At 43.6% G+C, this 18409-nt stretch overlaps 2 protein-coding genes across 6 annotated transcripts in view; one reads left to right on the top strand and one right to left on the bottom strand.

Moving 5' to 3' along the window:
* The window catches only part of LOC138632351 (insulinoma-associated protein 2), a 2066-nt gene extending 1873 nt beyond the window's left edge, over positions 1 to 193 (top strand). Inside the window, exon 1 of the mRNA XM_069717855.1 lies at positions 1 to 193. This exon is cut by the window's left edge and continues 1873 nt beyond it. Within this exon, the coding sequence (XP_069573956.1) occupies positions 1 to 179 (179 nt within the window). The 3' untranslated portion in view covers positions 180 to 193.
* A 3851-nt stretch (positions 194 to 4044) lies between these two features.
* The window catches only part of ralgapa1 (Ral GTPase activating protein catalytic subunit alpha 1), a 63148-nt gene continuing 48783 nt past the window's right edge, over positions 4045 to 18409 (bottom strand). For 3 of the 5 annotated variants that reach the window (XM_069717849.1, XM_069717852.1, XM_069717850.1), the window contains 2 exons: positions 8627 to 8751; positions 4045 to 4544 (listed from right to left, as the gene is read on the bottom strand). In XM_069717849.1, coding sequence (XP_069573950.1) covers positions 4399 to 4544; positions 8627 to 8751 — 271 coding nt within the window. In that variant the 3' untranslated portion in view covers positions 4045 to 4398. Of the gene's footprint in view, positions 4545 to 5494; positions 5607 to 7265; positions 7298 to 8626; positions 8752 to 18409 lie in introns of all 5 variants that reach the window. The other 2 variants (XM_069717853.1, XM_069717851.1) reach the window with 2 other exon arrangements.

Raw genomic sequence — 18409 nt, 5'->3', positions numbered from 1 at the left:
TCTTCCACGCGCTCAGAGAAGAGAGCAGCGCCGGGGAATGCGAGCAGCAGCAGATCTTCACGTGCAAGCACTGTCCCTCCACGTTCTTCAGCTCCCCGGGGCTCACGAGGCACATCAACAAGTCTCATCCCACCGAGAACCGGCAGGTGATGCTGCTGCAGATGACCGTGAGACCATAAACCGAGCGCGAGATGCTAAAACCTATATGAAAATTGCTGAGTGGTCGATTATCCTGGTCGATGAGACACGATTAAAAAGTTGTCCACGGTGATGAAAAAGAAAATGGACACAAACTTTGCTCGGCATTTTAAATAGAACTGTCCGCGGTGCTGAAACCAAGTCCGCAAACACACGCGCAGCATCTTCACAGGTATCTGACTGGAAAACGACCACAGAGAGAGAAAAGATATTCAATAAGTCTGCATGATTATTACGACGACGACACTCTTACTGAATGATTTGGCATTAAAACACAGTTAAACTGACAAAATGTCACTTTGACGGGCGAATTAGAAGAAAGGGGAGTAACAGTATGGAAGCCATGATTGATTGACAGTTCTCTCGACATCATTTAAATTTCTGTGGTAAAGTAATAACATGACATTGAAGCTGGGGAGGAGTGTTAGTGTGACACCTTGCAGGCTGTTGTAACGTGCGGAGCAGAGCCGGACTCAGAAAGTGACCTTCTGTCACCTGAAGAAACTGGAGACAGAATCAATGCCGATTGTTTCAAAGACAATTTCATGTACAGTGAACAATAAATAAATGCATAAATAAATGAAACAAGCCACAATCAGACCATGATATGCCTTTTATAGTAAATGTACCAGTTAAAATCTCAAAAATATTTTCATACAGAAATGGAACATTTAATGAGTACTGCTAGTAAAAAAATAATAAATTAAAAAAAAGCCCTTTTGTCTTTATTGTTACTGTTGATATATTTGCTAAATGCCTTTATGATGCTGAAAATGTAACTGTGGTTTTATGAAGCCTGTACAGTCCTATTTTGATATGGTTGAAGTTGAATGTGAAATTGATTCTAAATGATTGTCAATAAATGTTAACACGGTCTTATCGATGAAGCAGTTCTGCACCGTCGGCGTATAAATGACATTATGAAGCCGACGCACGCGGTCAAGATATGAATCGGTCCAGCAGTCGTTGGTATGAATCGTTTATTGTCAAATTGCATCATCGCACATCCACGCTGCGTCGTTACACGTGTTTACATACTACAGGTCTGACAGTATACTACACCTCTGGAGTGAGAGAGAGAGAGAGAGGGAGAGGGTGGTCATACAGCTGTTATATGATCAAAACATGCAGTTAGTACTGAGCTGGTGTCATGCAGTATGTATAGTCAGTAGTTACATATATCAGCTGCGTCCCAAACTACCGTGTGGACGACAGCTCTCGACGTTCAGAGCATCCACGGACACGCAGGCACCCAAGTTCTACAGATTGAGTTACGTTCTGCTGCTGCTGCATGAAAAGAAAAAGAAAAAGAAGCTGAAACATAAATGAACGGAGTAAAAATCCTGCACACAGACTGCCTTTGGGTAACTTGAGTAGAAGTTTGGTTGCTGCTAATCAGAGAAACCTTTGAGGACTATTTACAATCTGTGGAACGATCCTTCGACGTGGAACATTAACGCAGCAAGTCACCACACGGAGTCTCGGCTATTTAAATCCAACCAGTTTAAAGGAGGGTAAACACGGTGCTGCCGCGTGGCTCGGGACGGAGACTGAACAAACTCCGGTCGTCAAGGTAACCGAGCAGACGGAGGGGGTGGAGGGAGGGAGGTGTGGGGGGGGGGGGGGGGCACGCAGTTAGTGATCTGTAGTCGACGTTATATACAGCATGTACAGGTCGGTCCCAGGGTGCAGTGGGGCCACGAGACCACATGTCTCAACCAATCAACGGTACTCCAATCGCAGCAATAATAATAATAATAATAATAATAATAACAGCAATAATTTAAAGGGGCAACTCAAATCTCAGCTGACTTCAAATCCTCTCACATGAAGTAACGGATCATGGATTTGACTTCATCGTTGGCATTTTTAAAAACTATTTCAAACCCCACAGGGGGTCAAAAAAAAAAAAGTTGCACAATACCTTTCCTCTCTAGAGAATCTACGGCTGAAACAAAAATATAAAACGTGTAACAGACCACAGACTTCAAGGAAGTGAAGTATGATGCAAAAGCTTTAACACAGATGTAAACCTTCAAATACAGATCTGACATGTTTCCTGTCCAGAGACCAGTCAGGCCTCAGAAAAAGGAAATAATCAACAAATATGTAGAAGTCATAGAAGAGCGTTTGATCTCGATAAACCACAACCTCTCCGGGGGATTTGGGGAGTTATTACTGACGCGAGGACGTTGAAACCCTCCATGGTAGTGTTCACTGTTCCATACGGATCCCCTCCATCCACAAGTGGAACTGGGGACGAGTCTGAAAAGGGGGCAGATTTAATGTCGGGGGGAAAAAAAAAAATAAAAAAATAAAATAAAAGGATAATCAGACGTCTCTTTGTCTTCCCTCCTTTCTACGATCCGTCTTCTTTCCACTCTGATTTTGGTTTTACCCCCAAAACTGCCGCAAACAACCACAAACACCGAAACGAAGGGCTTGAACCGTCTCTCGGTGGCAGTTAGTCGGAGTATGATGGAGGAAAAAACAAACAACAACAAACAAAAAGCCCAAATCTGAAGCTGGAGTGTTGTTAAGTGCATATTTGTGGTTTCCAGACCAAGTCTGCCTTTTTATAACCATTCATGTTTGGAGGGAAGAAGAAAAAGATCTTGGACAATCCTCATGTTTCCTCTGATTTTCCAGGATCCGGCTGTGAAATAGGATTATCTTTAACTTCCTCAATAATAAAGAGCAAACTGGTTATGAAAGAGGAACCGCCGAAGCATAAAATCTTAGTGTCAACCTTTGTTTTAAGCTAATATGTGGTCTGAGCTTTGGCAGCTATTCTTACATAACCGTATATACACAACAAGCTTCCTCACACTGTACATTCTTTTAGATGTTCATATATCTACTGTATATAAATTTATACTCATACATATATAGATATACAGAATATATATATAGTCAGCGGAACGAAGAAAGAAAAGCTGGTTCTTGACTGAAAAATACAGCAACATTCTTGTTTGGGTCAAAACACAATTTACAGTCAATTAAAAAAAACAAACAAAAAATGAACAAAAAACAACAACAAAAAGAAGAAAGTAAATTAATATCAGTGCTTGTCCACATTTTACAGCAAAAAAAGAAAAAGAGAAGCCAAGATAACACAGGAGCGTCCTCTCAGTCCGTCTCCAGGACTTCTGTCGCCCCATCGGTCCTCGTCCACACACAAGTTCAGTCGTTTTCCTCTGGATGGAAACACCGAGAGAAGTTCTGGCTCCACGACGAGCCGCATCCACAAGAGACGGGTTTGTTTTGAAACCGTTAGCGAATGAGTGCGTTTGTATTTACATGTTATGAAGACTGAATAGAAACCAGCGCTGCCTTTATCGTTGCAGCTCTGCGCTGCACACACAACAAAAATATACTTCTTTTTCTTCTTTTTTTTATCATCTCGCTTTCTCCTCGCAGAACTTTACAGCCATCAAACTCCTTCTGCTTCTCTGATATCAAAACTCCTGCTTCTGTCTTTACACACACTGACTATAGTACAAATACCCCCCCCCCCCCCCCTCCAGCAGCGCTCAACGACCCGACGAGACACTCGGCTTTTCTTTCTTCTGCAGCCGGACTCACCAAACCTGCAGAGTATTAATGTGGCACAAATAAGCGTTGTGCAGTCCTGGTTAGCACGGAGTACTTTCTAACACGGCACAGGTTTCTAATACTGCTTCACTTCAGCTGTTCGTACGGCAGCAGAGATCATCATGCTGCACCGCCGCTGCAGCTGGTCGTATATATATATATATATATATACCTTTATATATTTGTTTTATATATATATATGTAAATATATATATAAAAAAATATATTTTATATATATATATATATATATATATAGCAGCGGTGAGCATTTTCAAAATAAAGCTACAGTAGAGTGCCGACAACAGAATATTCTTTATTACATGGCCAGTGTCCAATCAGAAATGCAGCATGCTGAAGTCTGTCGACACCACTGAGGTTCATTTCTGAGAACATCGATTATCATTCTTTTCTGCTCAAAATAATATCGCAGGATTTTGCTAGAATGATTTAGTTTAATTTGTGTTATGTTTTATATATATTTCTTTTACTTTTGATTATAACTATAAAGCCGAGTACTTTAGGAGGAGTGTTTTTTCAGGATCACGTCACTTCTGATTGGCTGACGTGAGTGAAGGCAAAGCTTTGGTTTCCTGACGGGGTGAAAGCTCAGGTCTTATTGGCCGATCCGGAGGAGCGCCGCAGCTTCATGGACATGCGGCTCTTGCTAGTCCGAGGAGACATGGGGGACGCCGAGTCGCTCCCGGCCTCCCCAAGAGCCGGACTTTCTCCCCGAAGAATCTCGAGGCAGGAGCCTGAGGAAGAGGAGGAGGAGGAGGAGGAGGGAAGAGGAGGAGATGTTTAGGGAAGACGGGTGAGGAGAGGGGATGTGTGTGTGTTGGTGTTTTGGGAGGAGGGGGAGGGGGGATGAGGAGGGTGGAGGTAAATAAGAAGCAAAGGGTGAAGGGACAACAAGAAAATTACATCCCATCTACTGAGGCACAGATTCCTAAAGACAGACAGACAGATGAAGCAGACACACGGATGGATGGACGGACAGACAGAGACAGACAGAGAGACAGACAGACAGACAGAGAGACAGACAGACAGAGAGACAGAGAGACAGACAGACAGAGAGACAGACAGACAGACAGACAGAGAGACAGACAGACAGAGAGACAGAGAGACAGACAGGTTCTAACGGGTTCATCGTGGTTCCCTAAAAACCAACAGACGTGTTTACGACGTAGAATTAACGTGAAACAGAGAAATATGCTTCAATGATGAAATAAACTAAACAATCAATTTACTTTTTCTTATCGTCATTACAGAGACTCTGGTTTTTTTTCTCTACATTTTAATTTGTTTACTTTTTTGCGACAGAGCCTCATTTGTCATTTATTTTTATTTTCAGAGTCACGAACTGACTCGTGTTGAGCAACAATAAACTATCGCTTCACTTCGCTCGCCAACGTTTCCTTCTTTACACACCGAGCAGTTTAGATTCTTATTTTGTTTTTGTAAAACATAAATTCAGCTAAGATATGATGTAGAAATGAAGCTTCAATGATCTTAACATGAGCTCATTTCTCTGCCTGGTAATGTTTTTATTCCTCACATATTTGAATTTAGTGAAAACACAGAAGAAAAGTGCTGCAAAGTGTCAAATAAACGGTTTCATCTACAGCGATTCTGTGGAAGAGAAGCTCAGCAAATATGATATAAATATTATATTCAGACCTAAACTATCTTTCTACAATCATACCATTCACAGCTGGCATGAAGGACCTTCTGCTTCAGACCTTTGCCCTTCACCCTGAGCAGGTTGAAGCTGTCTACTGGTTTAGGAGCCATCAGATACATAACACTGTCCTCCTCTGATGAGGAGAAGGAAGAAGAGGAGGAGGAGGAAGAGCAGGAGGAAAGAGGGAGAGGAGAGGACGGAAAGGAGGAAGAGGAGAGAAAGGAGGATGAGGAAGAGGAGAGGAGAGAAAGGAGAGAAAGGAGGAAGAGGGAGAGGAGAGAAAGGAGGAGAGGAGAGGAGGAGAGGAGAGGAGGAGAGAGGCGAGAGAGGAGAGGCGAGGAGAGGAGATAAAGGAGAGGAGAGGAGAGGAGAGGAGAGAAAGGAGGAAGAGGGAGAGGGAAGAGAGGAGAGGAGAGAAGAGGAAGAGGAGAGGAGAGGAAAGGAGGAAGAGGGAGAGGGAGAGGAAAGTGAACGAGAGAAAAAAAGAAAAAAAAAGAATGAAAATCAAGAAAAAGAAGTAGCGACATGTGTAAAGAATAAACAAGACATTTAACAGAATGGAAAGACAGATGGAAGAAAGACATGAACATGAACATGAACATGAACATGAACATGAACATGAACATGAACATGAACATGAACATGAACATCAACATGAACATCAACATCAACATGAACATGAACATGAACATGAACATCAACATGAACATGAACATGTTGACAAAGGAAAACATGGATGCTTCATTTTGCATGTTGCTGCTCGACTGCAGTATTTAAATGTAACAGAGAAAGAAACCAAAAACATGTTAGTTCAAACAGCTGGTGGATGTGCAGACCTTCACCTCCGCTTACCCCGTTCCTTTAAAGGTGTCAGTGTGTGCGTGTATCATATCAAAACCAGGAGGAGAGGAGCATACAGAAAGGTCAAAGGTCAAGTTGCACCAGGTCAGTGTGACATGGCAGATTAGCAGAAGGATCAGGAGAGAGAAACTTCACGTGGTGACAAAAGGACGTCTCACTTTCATCACGTCGCCTCGTGTAGTTTGGTTTGAGGCACGTTTGGTGGTTTAATATTCACATTGATGAAAAGTTAAATCATAGTTATTTCAATCAGGCAGCAATCTGCACGAGTCGAGATCGAAGAGGAAGTAAATGGAAATTCTTAAAATCAACCGTGTCAGAAAGAAAGTGTGATAATTTGTGTGCCTTTTGTGTTTTATTTCAGCTGCAGCTCAGTTTGAGGTTTTGTTTTGGTTTCGGTGTGTAATTTGGCTGCCGAGTTTAAAGATGCAATAATTCATCTTCTGATATGAACGATGGATCAAACGAGTGAAGTTTGGAGTTGCGGCAGCCTGCGGATGAGGATGTGGAGCCACGTAGGAGATGCTGCAGGACGCTGGCATGTCATCAGTCTTTTTTTTTTTTTAGGAAACGAAAACAAACCTGGATCGAATGTATGCAGAGTACAAAAACACGAACCTCGGTTTGGACTCTCGCCTTCAATAATTAAGAATACGAACTGGAACATTTCTCGTGAGGTGAAAAGTTGACGCTGGTATTTCTGTTAACGTGACAACAAGTCAGACCAAACTACATTTGAGTGATGAGCTGAAAACGAGACCTCCTTCCTGCTGTTAACACATGCAGACCTGCTTCAACGGTAGAAACCACAGAGGAAGAAACAGAGAAACACAACGTGGTGGAGGAGACGGAGGAGAGCAGAGGTTAGGCTGAAAGGTCAGTAGGAAGAGCCAATCAGGACGGGGCGTGTCAATCATGTGACCAGGCTTACCTTTTAGCTATAGGCAAGTGAGACAATACGATCTAAAGGAGGAGGGAGGGGGAGGGGGGGGGTACAAAAAGAAAATAAAAAAAAGGAGGAAAAAACAAACAAAAACAAAAGTAAAATTTAAAAAAAAATTAAAAAGAGGGAAAGAAAATTAAGTGAAAAGAATTCAGAATAAAATGAAAAAAAATATATAAATAAATAAAATTGGTGAAAATAAACAAAACAAAGAGAGAAAAATATTTGATCATTGAACTGTTAAGGGGGAACCTGTTGGTTAATATATGGAGAGGACGGGGGAGGGGGACAGAGAGAGAGAGACAGATAGAGAGACAGACAGACAGAGAGAGACAGAGAGAGACAGAGAGAGAGAGAGAGACAGAAAGCGAGAGAGAGAGAGAGAAAGACAGACACAGAGACACAAAGAGAGAGAGACAGACAGACAGAGGCAGACAGAAAGCGAGAGAGAGAGAGAGAGAGAGAGAGAGAGAGAGACAGACACAGAGACACAGAGAGAGAGACAGAGAGACAGACACAAAGAGACAGAGAGACAGACAGAGAGAGAGATAGACAGAGATGGAGAGAGAGAGATAGAGAGACAGACAGACAGAGAGAGAGACAGACAGACAGAGAGAGAGAGACAGACAGAGACAGACAAACAGAGAGAAAGAGAGAGAGAGAGAGAGAGGTAGAGGGGGTGGAGGTGGGGGACTGCAGTAATTTGAGCAGGGTTTATTATTTCAGGTTCATTTCACAGCACAGGATCATTTCTCTGTTTGTATTTCGTCTAAAACAACTTTGAACCTGATATACGAGACACATTCAGAGGTTCTGAAACGAGCTGTCACAAACGTGTCTGATGTTCTGATCCGGTGCTCTGAAACGACGTTTTGAGGCCGAACACATCCAGAACCGACAAACCAACCCGGAGCAACAAGCTCCCGCCGGCACCGAAACACCGGATCACACCGAGAGTGATCGTTTGGGGGGGAAATCACACGCCTGTCGGGTTGAGCCAGATGTTGTTCAGCCTCAAAGCGGGAGGATTATTATTGTATCATTTATTAATATTTCTGACACATTAGCTGGTGAGATGAAGAGCAGCTGGCAGAGAAAAACGACAGTGACCGATTATTCAGACAAACGCACGTTGTGTCACTGTATCCCTAAAAGAGTCACATTAATACACATTAATACAATATATATAATATAACTATTACGCAAGATTTTGTCCTTAAAAGGGATTAAAAACCGTGTTCAGATCCATCGGTCATCTGTTCTCTGAAACGCTGCCATCGCAGCAGCGACCGACGGATGCAGCCGAGTATTTTGCGTGCAGATGTTTGAGAGCGAACATCTGGCCTCACCTGTGTCAGAGGGCAGGTGAGTGCAGGGAGCCGGACTGTAGACGCGGGCGGCGTAGTCCTCGAACGTGGTCGGCTCCTGGTGGTGCTGCACGATGGTTTCCAGGTATCGGGCTCGCTCCTCGTAGCTGAGGCAAAAGGTCAAGGCCGAAAATAAAGAAAGGAAATAAAGAGACACAGATACGAACACAAAGCAGCATCATTTGTAAGTTTACTCTGTGACGGCACTGGAAAAGTCTTTATATAAAAAAAAAAATCCCAACACAGTTTTTTCCTGTTTTATTCAAAAGATAAATTCTTCAGATCTGAGGTCAGATTAACGGTCACGTCCCGAGTATCATCAGATTTGAAATGGTGCTACACAAGTTAATGACTTCACCTTTCAGTTTTCAACATGAACCGAGTTGGGTCGACTCCAAACCGCTCAGGAGATCCAGAAAAAAAAAACCAAAAACATGAAATCCGTCGCGTGAAATAGAAAACTTTGACAGAAAACTGTGTTCAAGCAGAACCTCACTGTTCAGAGCAAGAAGCCGACCGAAGAATTGGCCAATCACATCCTTTAAAGCGACCTCTAAAATGAATTATTATAACAATAATAGTAATACAAAATCTAATATAAAAAAGAGCAAAATCAAACGAGCAGTAACCCCCGACCTGAATAGAAAATAAATAAATGACAAATCTGATTTGGACCCAGTAAAAGAAAAAAATCTCAACTGGACAAAATAAAAAGAGAAATAATACCAAAAAAAAAAAAAAAATCATGATATAAAATACAGTGTGATTGTTTAATAAACAAGATTTTTGCTGCACAGGCCGTTTACCTGGTTTGTGTCAATGTGAATCCACTTACAATACTGTGGCTTAAAAACAAAACAAAAGAAAAAGGGGTAAACTGGAGGCCTTTTATCGCCCGCTATTACAGCGATGAATTCAAAGAGATTCAGAGAAGAGCAGCGTAAATGGAAACCTGGACTCCAGCGGTCCGTCTGTTAGAGATAACCTCATCGATAGAATGACATTTAGCCTCTTCTTCCTCAGTCCTTCTCCTACATCCAACCATAATGACAGCCATACGCAGCCGTCACACACACACACACACACACACACACACACACACACACACACACACACACACACACACACACACACACACACACACACACCATTCAGTCCCATCATCTCCCTGTAGAATCACCATTTGCTCAGCGAGCTCCAATAACAAGGGATTTTCAATGAGAGCCGAGTGTTCATGTGTGTTTCTATTTGATAAAGCTGCTTGTGAACGGCCACGATGTGCGTATGTAAGTGCATGTGTGACTTTTTGAGTGCGTGATGGGATTAGGCCAATGAATCTTCAGAGTGTGTGTGTGTGTGTGTGTGTGTGTGTGTGTGTGCGTCGGGGGTTGCCTTGTGAATGGGTCGGCCATGTGTAATAGCGCCCATGGGTTTTCTATTGGGTTACAGAGCCGGTCTATGGGCCTCAGAAGGAGAGACATTCAGGCCTAATGGAAACTGATTCAGTTAGAGACAATGATAATAACAACAATATGGCTCCTTTAAAGTGCACTGGCGGAGGCGGCGGAGGAGGAGGAGGAGGAGGAGGAGGAGGGGGGGGTAGGGGAGATGAGTGGAAAAGATGGCAAAAAAAAAAAAAAAAAAAAAAAAAAAAAGTGAGGAAGGAACTTCGGAAAAATTGCGCAGTCGGACAGTTTTTCCATTAACCACACTTGATTTAACGAGAACTTTAAGATCTAAAAATATCAATCACTGCTTTGAAAACACTTTTAAAACCAGACTGACAAAGCGAGAGGAAAATGAGGGGGATTTAGTGGAAGGTGGAGGAGAGGGAGGGGTGGAGGTTAGAGGTGCAAAAAAAGAAAGTGAGATGCAGAGGGAGGAAGAGAACTTGTAATAAAAAAATAAAACAAGATGAGGGGAAATAGCGAGGGTGAAGAGGAAGAAGGGTGAGAGTCCTGCAGTGAGTCGCAGAGGAGGTGAGAGGGGAGGAGGAGCAACAGGATGCAGAGTGTGTGTGTGTGTGTGTGTGTGTGTGTGTGTGTGTGTGTGTGTGTGTGTGTGAGATCGCGCCATTTGCCTTTTCCTGCTCCCCCCTCATCGCACCGCGTCCCCCCGCTGAACGATGTGTTTTGCGTGCGAGATGTGAGGATGTGAGCTATTAAATATTCCAGCAAACAACACCTAATTATCTTCATATCATCTTTAAATAACGTGCGGGTGTCTGAAGCAGCAGTGGGGGGCGGGGGCGGGGGGGGGGGGGACGTATAAAAGGCAGCTGTTTCATAATTTCTGAGAAGGTGAAAAGGTTGAAAGGACACCTGCAGGAAAGACAAGAAATGCCCAGAGACGAGGGGGGAAAGTGAGAAACAGAGGAGAAGGAGAAGAATGAGGAATCCATCCAGAGACGCTGCCACTGCTGAGATAAATGACAGGAACATCACATCTTCACTCGGCCTCCGTTACACCTCGCTCCCTCTTTGTTCCTCTCAGTGGTGCCTTCCACCTGTAGCCCGTTGTCACAAACACCGACTCCCCGCGGCCACGGGGGAGACACGCAAAACTGTCTGTGGTGCAGCAGTACGAGTTGAAATACTCTGTTACAAGTCAAATGGGAGTAAAAGTATGCCGGTATTATCGGGAAAATACACTTAAAGTGTTAAAAGCACTTAACAGAGAGAAATGACTGCACTCCTGTGACGACACGCTTTATATTGTATAGTTATAGAGTATAAAGATATATCATTACTAGTGCTGGATTCATTTTTAATATTTGAACTATTTAATTGCACATACAAGGTTGGACAGCGGGTTTGATTTTGTGACATCACAAACCTACGGACGTCCAGATGTCACTGAATACCGGCTGTTTGGACTTCAGACACGTTCACAGTATCTAAACCTGCTTTATAATCCAAAAAGACACGCGGTCTGCTCAACTGTTTCCTAATTTGAATCCTGTTTTAGGTGTCTTCACTTCATGAAACCTGCCATACAAATGAAGTTATCATCATTGGTATTAAAAAAAAAAAAATAAACCATTGAGTTCGCATGTCTCTGGCTCTGTCCCTCCATCCAAATGACAGTCGCCACCATGAAATCTGCTGTAATTGAATTTCAGATGGCTCCTCTTATGAAGGCATTAGCAGAGAAATATCTCTTTCAGAGAGAGAAGGAGGGAAAATTATAAGGGGAGAAAGAGGGGAAGAGGCTGGTGAGGGAGGGAAAGAAAGCAGAGAAAGGCAAGACGGGAGGAAGATGGAGGAGAGGGGGCAGATAAAGAGGCTCTTTTGTGTCGAGTCAGAAACTCATTTTCTTGTGCGTGGCTGAAAAGTGGAGAGAGCGAAGTCTCCCTCTCTCTCCCCATTTCAACCCCCTTTTCTCTCCCTCTCTCTCCCCCGCAGCGCACTTCATTGTGGTGATGTTCGACTCCTGTGATCACTTGAGAGCGAGGGAGGCTGGAGGAGGAGAGGAGGCGAGGGCAGGAGAAAGGGAGCTTGTTAGCGCATTAGGAGCCGGGCCCACTGCTGGGGTGTGTGTGTGTGTGTGTGTGTGTGTGTGTGTGTGTGTGTGTGTGTGTGTGCGTGTGTGTGTGTGTGTGTGTGTGTGTGTGTGTGCGTGTGTGTGTGTGTGTGTGTGTGTGTGTGTGTGTGTGTGTCTTTATATACAGTATGTAAGACATAAATGTACTCTATACACTGTGAATGTGATTGTGTGCGTGTGGTTTATTTACTGCGTGAGACGGGACGACATCAACACGAGAGAAAGCTTGATGGAAAGACAAAGGAGGACGATCGAGGAGTGACTTTAAAGTTTTAGGCTGCAACGTGGACGTCCGCAGAGGTTTTTATCAACTGACTTGAAAATGTGAACAAACAGTCCATCTTTCTTTCTTTCTTCTCGCTTTTTAATGGAGTTAAAAGTTGATCAATTCCTAACACAAGATTTGTATCTCAAACTTAACAAGACTTAATTGTTTCAGTCATTGATGGAAAACAAAATAAAAAGGTCCTAAAAATATTTATAAAGCATACATTTTTTTTTTTTAACTCTGCTAAAACTATTAGGTAATAAAGGTTTTGTTCCCGTCGACTAACTCACTTAACACTTCAACTTACATCAAGGTTTGAGAAAATCTGATGGAATATCAAGCAAAAAAACCTCTGCAACATCCTGGAGGGACGAATACAATTACTGGAAACCATATCAGCTGAAAATGATCATTGTGGACACTTGGCACTTGTAAGAAGTCTTCACACAGCAGGCCGGTGTCCAAATAAACATCCGTCACGGTAATGATGCTTCACTGACGTGTTTTGCTGGTTTTTCATTCACATCGGAGATGAAAAAAAAAAAATCTATATTGAATTTTGGTACACAGGTAAATTGGATTTTGAATATTGTCAGCCTAGTCCTTTAACCTGTTGGTGTCGGTGTCTGGTCGGACAAGTAAACAAATCAACAGGGTGGACATCCGTCCGTCTCCTGGTGGAGTCACAACTCTTCACTAATTTATATTCACAGTTAAACGTTCGGGTAACAACTTGTCCATTTTTTTTTAAAGCTCGTCTAAAAGATACCTCTTCACTAAAACACACACACCAATATATATATATATATATATACACCCCCCCCCACACACACACACACACACACCCTATCTGTCCTCTCCACCCCGGGCATTGGAACAGACAACAGAGAGAAGGACATCAGAGGGATAATACAATTGGAAAAGCTTTACAGCGTGTAATGATAAACCTGTCTGTGTGTGTGTGTGTGTGTGTGTGTGTGTGTGTGTGTGTGTGTGTGTGTGTGTGTGTGTGTGTGTGTGTGTGTGTGTGTGTGTGTGTTCATGCCCAAAGGAACAAGGTAATGGGTTTATATCTTTCTGTGATAGCAATGATATGGAGGCTTTGTGATTTCATTACGAGTGTGTGTGTGTGTGTGTGTGTGTGTGTGTGTGTGTGTGTGTGTGTGTGTGTGTGTGTGTGTGTGTGTGTGTGTGTGTGTGTGTGTCCACGTACGCCAAAGATGAGGACAGAGATGGGTTGGTCTAATGCACTACTTATTGTTGGCGGACGACGTGCACGATGGAGACACACACACACACACACACACACACACACACACACACACACACACACACACACACACACACACACACACACACACACACCTGCTCTTTAACCTGATGCAGAAACAGGTGCACAGGGGAAAAACAGATGTGATACATTAATTGGCCCCTTGTCACCCCACTATTTCACTATTTCAACCTTTGACATGAGTGTGCTCGCTCACGCACACACACACACACACACACACACACACACACACACACACACACACACACACACACACACACACACACACACACACACACACACACACACCACTGGGGAGCCCTGAAGCTGCCAGCGCAATTACAGGCTTTATTTAACAGGCACATGCACACAAAACTTCACAAACACACACAGCATGGGTCATCACCACGGCCATAATAGTAATAATAATAATAATAATAACAACAATTCTCTTATTAAGGAGATGGATCCCCTTCCACACACACATTTATCTAGTGGATATACACACAAACATGAATTAGCCTAATATGGATGTAACAATATATAACAAGTGACAAAAAAAAAAGAAGTTCGAACCTCCAGGTTGTATTGAACTGTTTTCTGAAGGATAGTCAGAGTGGGACCCTCCCCAGGCCCATGATACCCCCACCATGGCCCCCCATCATCACTAAAACCCTGAGGAGGTTCAGTCCAGAGTCCCTTGCCCCTAAACCTGAAACACCAACCACTGGAAATATGGTTGGAAAAAAAACCCAAGAAATATGAACATACTACTGTTTAAAGGCAAAATGATTCATTGGGTGCAACATTTTTGGATTCTTGAATCAAAGAAAAGGATAATTAGTATTGCATGTGTCCAATAATGTGACTAAAAAGTCTGAACCATTGACTGGATATAAAAGTGTTCGTAGCTTCCGGGTCTGTAAAATGAGTCCAATGCGGAAGCGTCTCAAGCTGCAATACCACCGAGTGCCACTAGAGGTCGGCTCCAAAAAGCCTCCAGCTCCATAGACTTCCATTCAAACTGTCTCATAAGATTATAAGTCCAAAAAGTTTCACCACAAGTTACTTTGGTGTTGTTAGCTAAAGTTGCTCCTTATTCGTTTTCTGGCGGTCCATCTAAAAATAATCCCGTCATTTTTTGGCAAAATAAGCGTGTCTGTTTGATTGACAGGCCTGTGGTGCAGTCAGATTACGGCTATCGGCGGGCTGGACGTAGTATCGTCAGGTTTCCAACCAGATCGGGTCAGATCCACCGCTTGCTCCTCCCCCAGCTCGTCCAAATATGGTCACTTCCTGCTCGTAACACGATACACAGTTTGCTGTGCTGCACTTTGTTCTGGCTTCGGTCGTCCACGAGATCCTACGCTGAATCTTAAACACCTCGTCACATGAACACACACACACACACACACACACACACACACACACACACACACACACACACACACACACACACACACACACACACACACACACACACACACACACACACACACACTCTGCAGATTAGCTTGTTTACCAGTCAGAGGGAGGTCTGTTCCAACAAGGTGTGATCAAGCCACTGATGGCTACAACTCATGTGTCTGCACATCTCTCGGTGACAAGTGTGCATGTATGCACAAAAACACACATGCACACACACTTGCCTGCTCAGTCGTGACATGAATCCTACATTTGGGAAATTAGACCAAAAAAAAGAAGAAAAAAAGTGCAGAACACAAGTTACATCAGTAATAAACTTCACTAAACCAGCAACCAAAGTATGTTCCTCTGGTGCAGAGGCAGCCTGTAACCACCAGGACTGTGAGGAGGTGGACACAGGAGGCTAAAGACGCCCTGCAGGACTGCTTTGAGTCCACGGACTGGGATGTGCTGTGTGGACCACATGGGGAGGACATCAACAGCATGACGGACTGTATCACAGAATACATTAAATTCTGTGAACACACCACCGTACCATCCCGGACTGGACACTGCTTCCCCAACAACAAGCTGTGGATCACCAGTGACCTGAAGGTGCTTCTTAATCAGAAGAAAGCAGCCTTCAGGTCTGGGGACAGGGAGGAGCTCAGGAGAGTGCAGCGCCACCTGAAGGAGAAGATGAGGGAGTGCAAGGACTCCTACAGGAGGAAGCTGGAGGCCAAACTCCAGCAGAACAACGTGAGGGAGGTGTGGACCGGTATGAAGGAGATTACTGGGTTCAAAGGGCGAGAGAGAGACAACCAGGGGGAAGCTGGAGAGGAACAACCAGGGGGAACCTGGAGAGGAACAATCAGAACAACCAGGGGAACCTGGAGAGAGACAACCAGGGGGAAGCTGGAGAGGAACAACCAGGGGGAAGCTGGAGAGGAACAATGAGCTAAACTGTTTCTTCAACAGGTTTAGTTCACCGCCCTCATCTGTCTCCTCCACATGTCACACCTCCCAAACACCTCTGCTGCTTCCTCCTCTCCCCCCTCCGTCCCCCCTGGTGAGCTGCATGGACACAGAGTCCTCAACTCCAAAGGGCTCTTCCTCCATCGACGTCATGACCCCCATAACAGGGAACTGTTCTGTCTCCCTTCCTGTTCACCTTATACACAACTGACTTCCAGTACAACTCAGAGTCCTGCCATCTGCAGAAGTTCTCTGATGACTCTGCAGTGGTTGGGTGTATAAGGGATGGACGGGAGGACGAGTACAGGGCAGTAGTGGAGGACTTTGTGGAGTGGGCGGGAAGGAATCACCTGCTCCTGAACGTGGCCAAGACCAGAGAGATGGTGGTCGACTTCAGGAGGAAGACGATGGCTCCACAACCGCTGAGAGTTCTGGGAGAGGAGGTGGACATGGTGGAGGAGTACAAGTACCTGGTGTCTCCATGACAACAGACTGAACTGGAAGACCAACATCAACACTGTCTACAAGAAGGGGATGAGTCGACTCTTTTTCATGAGGAAACTTCGATCCTTCAATGTGTGCAGCGAGATGTTGGAGATGTTCTACCATACCATCCAGTGCATTGTGGCCAGTGAACTGTAGCAGCATTGGAGCCAGACACCAACAGACTTAACAAACTGGTTAAGAAGGCCGGCTCCGTCAGCAGCATTGGAGCCGGAGACACCAATACAGGAGATCATTCCTGATACAGGAGATCATTCCTGATACAGGAGATCATTCCAGATACAGGAGATCATTTCTGTCCACTGCAATAAGACTGTACAATAACTCACCTCTGGCAAAATCCATCACACAACAATAACACTTTTGTCTGTTTTTCTTGGTTGTTTAAATGTAAAAAAAAACAAAAACAAACTTCGCACTATTGTTTAGTTAGTTTTAATTTAATTATTCAATTTTATTTTACTCTATTTTATTGTATGTACTGTGCCTTTTTATATTTAATATTTTCTTCTGTTATTTTATTGCTTTCCTGTATCTATAAATGCTGCTGCAGTGAAAAAATTTCCCCTTGGGGATTAATAAAGTAACTATCGATCTATCTAAACCATCTAGCTGTGTGTGTGTGTGTGTGTGTGTGTGTGTGTGTGTGTGTGTGTGTGTGTGTGTGTGTGTGTGTGTGTGTGTGTGTGTGTGTGTGTGTGTGTGTGTGTGTGTGTGTGTGTGTGTGTGTGTGCGCCCAATTTGGAGCCTGCAGGTCCTCACTTTCTTTATTTTGGCCCGACAGTATTTGACAAGCTTGAACTTATTCTCCAAAAAAACAAAAAGTATGACGCTGAAAGTTTTTGACAATAATTTTGGCAAAATAATAAAATGACTATTAAACAGATTAAAGATTTTATTTCAGATTTAAAAATGGAAATTTTGAGTAAACAATGTTACATTCTTGAGATGTAATTTCACAAAATATAAACGTGTATTTTTGGCCCGCTGTCCTCCAGCCAGATGATTCATAACAGAGAATTTGTGCACTTGTGCCATCGGAAAGAGTGAGATGTAATTCAAACATCACCAACGTCCGAATACTTCCAAGTGTCAAGGATCACAGCGCTAATATGTGCTTGTGAAGCCAACTGACATCCTGAAAGCATCACACACACACACACACACACACACACACACACACACACACACACACACACACACACACACACACACACACACACACACACACACACACAGAGAGAGAGAGAAAGCACACACATCCCCAAGGAGAAGTGGAGAGATTAGCTGTGACCCCTCCTCCTCACCTCTTTCTTTTCATTTCCTCTATCTACCCGACGGGAAACAATTAACCACAATCACCTCCCCCTCTGCAGGCATTCACACTCACACGCATATTCATTTCCTCCCCGTTAACCCTCACTAATACACCGACCCTCCGCCTAATCCTAATTGTGTCTTTGAACATTAAATAGCACTCGGTGTGTGGTGCACATTTGCTGTCAACTTGCCAGTTAAGCTGCTCATACAAACAGTGATTCCAGTGAGGAACAGATGAGTAAAACATAATCACGTTCATCAATATTTTACTAAATGCAGAAGCTTCAGACAATCAGTTTATGTGTTTATGTTTAGCCCTGATAATTATTTCAATTCATAAAATAACATGGCCTTAAGAGTAAAAATGTCCAAGTGACTTCAATTCAGCAGCGATCGTTAATATCTGAAAGATTTGTGAATTTGCACCATTTCATCAAAAGACGCGGCCGTCAGTGCAGCTTTCTGTGAAGTCAAAGGAAAC

This window comes from Brachyistius frenatus, unplaced genomic scaffold (genome assembly GCF_029030835.1).
Source record: "Brachyistius frenatus isolate BFR_SWC_R1_liver_20210118 unplaced genomic scaffold, ASM2903083v1 Contig_182, whole genome shotgun sequence".
NCBI classification, from domain to species: domain Eukaryota; kingdom Metazoa; phylum Chordata; class Actinopteri; family Embiotocidae; genus Brachyistius; species Brachyistius frenatus.
Note: the sequence above shows the minus strand (reverse complement) of the source record. Positions and strands in the feature narration are given on the sequence as shown.